We start from the raw sequence: 5737 nt of genomic DNA on the forward strand, positions 1-5737 counted from the left end.
TTTAGTTGTACCATGTATCACGTTTAAACTTTCTGTGAATGTACATTTCATACATTACTTATAAAAATATCGACAAAAACGTTGCGTTGTAATTATACACTTTTGGAAAAATAATGACCGAATTACAAAATCAAAGTATTCTACATACACTATCTAATTTGGATATGTATCAGTCAAAACGGTTCATATTTTACTTGTTCTCCCAATAAAATCACTACATATGACATTCATTTACGTCTCTAAAAGTAAATTGCAAAAAATAATAATTTTCATTCGTCTCCCCTGAAAAATTTATAATTTTACAGTTACCCCATTGTTTCACTGGAATGGCGATATGTAAACATGTTATTATGTCATGTTTTATATGAAATAAAAATTCCAAATTTGTAATTTTATCATTTATTTAAATAATTCATTACCTTAATTTTATAAAAATAAACGAATTTCATAAGAGCATTATTTGTCATATCATCTGGCATTATAGAACAAAACGCATACAATATTTGCAAGGGGCTTAAACTATCTGCAGTATTTTTACAAAAATCTAAAACATTATAACAATATTCACAAAAGTTCAAATTTTCTAACTGTATACGAGGCGATATCACGCTAGTTTTAAGTTCAACAATTTGCTTCACTTCTTCTTTATCCATATAGTGTTCCAAACCATGCGTCTTGACAATAATGAATTTACAGTCATCGTAAATTATCGAGGTAACAGTACAGTATTCTTAGCATGGAAAAGTTTGGTGCTCGTTGTCATCAGTTGATTGAAAAAATCAATTGGTTCTTGTGTGATGATTGAAATAAAGGAATACCATTCGTATAAGCTAAGTCATATTCTGTTGGGTTTATATTGTTGAGATAAAATTACTGCAGGCATACATGATTTTGCAGGGCTTATACCACATTGTACTTCATAGCCCGATAACGTGTAGTTGCCAGCAGATAGAAAAATTCTGATTTGGCGGCAGCCTCATAATTTTCCAAAGCTCTATCTAATTCTTGATTATAGTCTTCGGTGATAGACATATCGATGCTAGATTCACAATCACCTGAAGAATACCCACTATCTTGAAAGCTCATGTTGACTTTACTGACACTGATACAGAAGCATGAGTTCTTTTATATTCCCCTACTCCTTGTGGTTAATAACAACCTCTTGTTCAAAAAATGTATTGCTACGCGGCAGATTGTTACGCTACGTGCCATTAACGTTAATCTAGCTGTTATGTTTGCTGTCCATACCGAGCCATTTCACATACATCTTCACAGGCATTTTCGTCTAAGTACTTTTTCAACCAGGTATATGTCAGGGTTTCATGTTTTCTGCAACTCTTCTTCGTAAAACCCACCGCTGATCGGTGTACCTTGCATGTCTTCAAGCAAATGCGTTATAGGATTTGTTATCAAAACTTTTGTTATTTGTGATCACGACACCCAAAGAAGATTCTTCCAATTAGTCAACACCCAAGAACTTCTTAAAGGGTACATGAACAACCTTAGACTTAACAAAGACCATATTGCATATCTTGAGACCCACAAAACAGCAAAACAGTAGAGCTCAAAGATATGACAAATTTTAACCTACGGCGCAAACCTCCTGTAAAAGATACATGCAACGTATGCGACTCTTTTAACATCTGTAAGATATTCATGTTTAAGAATAAGAAGAATTGCGTTTTGTTATTTTTGTATTTCTGTGTTTAGTTTAAAATAGGTATTGTCATTTGTCAAGTTACTATGTATTTGAGGACATAACCTATATAATGTAATTAATTATAGTTTTGTAAAAGGTAAATGTTTTGTAAAACGTTCTTTTGAAATATGTTTATTTGAGCCATCTACATTTATTATTACCAGTTATTACTACATAACAATTATTTGGCGACGAGGAAAATAATTGAACAGATATTTTGAAGAAAAAACATTTTAATAGTTCAAAATGTCTAGGAATGAAGAGAGTGCCAGGGGTTACCAACCAATTATTAACGTAGTAAATACGGGCGGTCCATCTTCATTAGCCATCTATAAACAGGGTGACGATTTTGAAGTTTTTGAGGAACGTTTAGAACAATATTTTGGTGCTAATTTGATTGAGGAATCTAGAAGGGTTGCTGTTTTAATCACATTACTAAGTGAGGAGGTTTATAAAGTTTTAAGAGACCTATGCAACCCAGAGAAGCCCAAGGAAAAAGATTTTGAAACTCTAATGAAACTTTTAAGTACTCATTTTAAGCCTAGATTGTCGGTGTATCGAAGGAGGATAATTTTTGACCTGTTACGGCAAGGACAAGAGTCAGTTAACGATTGGTATCTGAAAATTAAAAACCAGGCAGCACAATGCGATTTTGGTGACAAATTGTTATACAGGGTCCAAGATAAGTTTGTGGTAGGCATGAGGCCAGGGCCAATACTAGATAGGCTTTGTGAAGAAAGTCCTTCAAAAAGTTTGCAAGATTTTTTGGAAATTGCTTTGAATAAGGAAGCAGCATTAAGGGAACAAGGTAACAAAGTGGAGGTTAATAGATTTCAACAAATAAAAAAAGTGGAATCCCGAGTGGAAAGAAAAGAAAATAGTGAAGAATCAGAAGAGAAGGCAGAGGTAAAGTGTAATTACTGTAATAAAACAAATCACACCTTTAGTAAGTGTAAATATAAACAATTCACTTGCAAAAAGTGTGGTAAAAGAGGTCACATAATGGCAGCCTGCAAAGGTAAAGTGGAGAAAAATTATTTATTAGAGAATGTGGAAGACTCTTTAGAGTTGTTTAGTTTAGATTTGGAAGAAATAAATTCTATAAGGCCAATATGTGTACCTGCTTTACTGGATACTGTGTCAACTCAAATGGAACTTGACACTGGTGCAGGAGTTTCTTGCTTGCCATATTCATTCTATAAAGAGAAACTAGGTCATGTTCCATTGGAGAATACTTCTCTTAGGTTAAAAACTTATTCAGGAGAAATAGTTATACCTGAAGGCAAGATTTCAGTTAATGTATCAATAAACAATTGTTCAAAAATGTGTGAATTGATTATAATTAAAAAAGCTACGAAAATTTTATTAGGCCGGGATATCATTAATAAATTTAATTTGTCTTTGAAAGATTCTGAAGTTACTATAAATGATATAACGATTTGCCTGATAAGTTATCTGAATTGTTGTCAAAATTTTCAAATGTTTTTAAAAAAGAGTTGGGTTCCTATAAAGATGAAAAAGTCAGTTTAGAAATGAATCAAAAGGTTAAGTTCCGTTTGCTTTTCGTGAGAAGGTGAAAAATGAGCTTCACAAATTAGAAGCTGAAAAGGTTATAGAGAAAATTTCAAATTCGAATTGGGGAACACCACTACTGCCAGTTATGAAAGCAAATGGCAATATTCGTATTTGTGGCAATTATAAAATAACAGTGAACAAGTATTTGAAAGATTTTAATCATCCCTTACCCAGAATAGATGATATCTTTGTTGCTTTACAGGGTGGTCAAAAATTTACTAAATTGGATTTTTTAAATGCTTATAACCAGTTAGTTTTAGATGATAATACCAGTCGTTTGTTATCGTGGAGTGCCCCATATGGTATTTATAAGGTAAATCGTTTGCCTTATGGTACAAAACCTGCTTGTTCAATAGTTCAAGCTATTGTAAAAAAAGTTTTACAAGGTTGTGCAGGTACCGTAAATTTTTTAGATGATGTAGTTGTCACAGGTAAGAATTTTGATGAACATTTAAAAAATCTGGAGGAAGTCTTATGTAGATTAGACAAGGCTGGATTCAGGTTAAATTCAGGAAAATGTGAGTTTTTTAGAGATAGTATTTCTAATTTGCCGGGATGATAAACTATTATTCACGTTTTATTCAAAATTTGCAAGGAATTTTGAAGCCTCTATACAATTTAATTAGTAAAGGTACAGAATTTAAGTGGACAAAAGAATGTGAAATGGCAAAAAAAGAATTAGTTTCAGACAAATTGTTAGTTCACTATGATCCACAGAAACCTATTAGTTTAGCTTGTGATGCTAGTGATTATGGTATTGGAGCGGTTCTAATGCATGTAATGGCTGATGGTTCAGAGAGGCCAATTTATTATATTTCTCGTGTGTTGACTAAGGCTGAGCAAGGTTACTCAATGATAATGAAAGAAGCATTAGCTATATATTGGTCTGTTTCTAAACTCTACCAATATTTAGCTGGTCAGAAATTTGAAATTTCAAGTGACCATAAGCCTCTGCAAGCTATCTTTGGAGAGCATAAAAGCTTACCAAAAATGGCTGCTGAGCGTATTCAACGTTGGTCATTGTTTTTAGCTGGTTTTAATTATACTTTTCGCTTTATTAAAGGCGTCGATAACTCTAAAGCTGATGCTGTATCAAGGTGACCTTTACCTGTAGGTGAAGATGAAATTGAAACAGATTTTGAATATATCAATTTAGTGGAAAACTTACTACCAGTTGATTCAAATTTATTACGTTCTGAAACACGAAAAGATGTAGTTTGAAGTAGTGTGTATAATTTAATTAGATATGGGTTTCCTAAGCATACTGAAAATTTAATTTTTAAGCCTTTCTTAGTTAGAAAGAATGAACTCTCAATAGAAAAGGGTATTATTATGTGGGGTTATCGAGCAGTCATTCCCACTAGCCTCAGACAACAATTGCTTGAGGAACTTCATAGTAATCATGAAGGAATAATTAAAATGAAATCAAATGAGCGTTCATACTTCTGGTGGCCCAATCTAGATTCTGATATAGAGCAAATAGTTAATGGTTGTAAGGTCTGTGGACATTTAAAACCAGAGCCCACCAAAGCTAAATTAATTAAAACTCAATTATCGACTTATTTTTATGAAAGAATTCATGCTGATTTTATGGGACCTATTAAGGGGAAAATGATACTCATAATTATTGATACCTTTTCAAAGTGGCCTGAAGCTTTCATAATGAGTTCTACTGATACAGAAGCTACTATAGATCGTTTTAGAGAATGTTTTTCCCGATTTGGTTTGCCGCGAATTGTTGAAACGGACAATGGAAGTCAGTTTACTTCTGAAAATTTTTGTAATTTTTTAACTAATAATGGTGTAAAATTTTTGACTTCACCACCTTTTCACCCAGCATCAAATGGATTTGCGGTAAAATCTGTTAAATCTGGTTTAAGGAAAGCACTTTTAGATGAAAAAAACAAAAATGTTTCATTAAATACATTATTGTGTCGATATCTTTTCTCTTACGGAAATTCAATTCATGCTACAACAGGTTCATTTGTCTCCCTCAAATTTTATTTTTAAGTCAAAGATAAGAACACGTTTAGATTTATTAGCACCAAAAGGTGTGCAAGTTAATGAAAAAGCAAATAAGCAAGAACAGAATTATAAAGGGAAAAGAGATGTACATTTTGAAGTAGGGGAGAGAGTCTGGTGTAGAGATTGTAGGAACCCAAATAAAAAAGGTTGGGTGGAATGTGAGATTGATGAGATTTTAGGTGATAGAATTTATTTTTGTAAGTTAATAGATCAAAACATTGTTTGGAAAAGACATTTGAACCAGATATTAAAGAATATATCTAATCCCTTAGATGTAATTGTGCCAAATGAGAATGTGTCTCAACCTTTAGATGTAGTTGTGCAAAATCCGGTTATTATACAAAATGAATCAGAGCAAGAACTACCGATAACTCCTGAGACAGAGCTAGAGGCGATTCCAGAAATAAGTTCGAATGATTTAAATTTTGATAAAAATAC

At 32.6% G+C, this 5737-nt stretch overlaps 1 protein-coding gene across 1 annotated transcript; it reads left to right on the forward strand.

Moving 5' to 3' along the window:
* Positions 1-1945: 1945 nt before the first annotated feature.
* On the forward strand, positions 1946-3833 carry LOC140450871 (uncharacterized). The gene is made up of 2 exons (XM_072544551.1): positions 1946-2998; positions 3273-3833. The coding sequence occupies exons 1-2, from the start codon at positions 1946-1948 to the stop codon at positions 3831-3833; spliced, it is 1614 nt and encodes a 537-aa protein (XP_072400652.1).
* Positions 3834-5737: the final 1904 nt, after the last annotated feature.

This window comes from Diabrotica undecimpunctata, chromosome 9 (genome assembly GCF_040954645.1).
Source record: "Diabrotica undecimpunctata isolate CICGRU chromosome 9, icDiaUnde3, whole genome shotgun sequence".
Classification (NCBI taxonomy): Eukaryota; Metazoa; Arthropoda; class Insecta; order Coleoptera; family Chrysomelidae; genus Diabrotica; species Diabrotica undecimpunctata.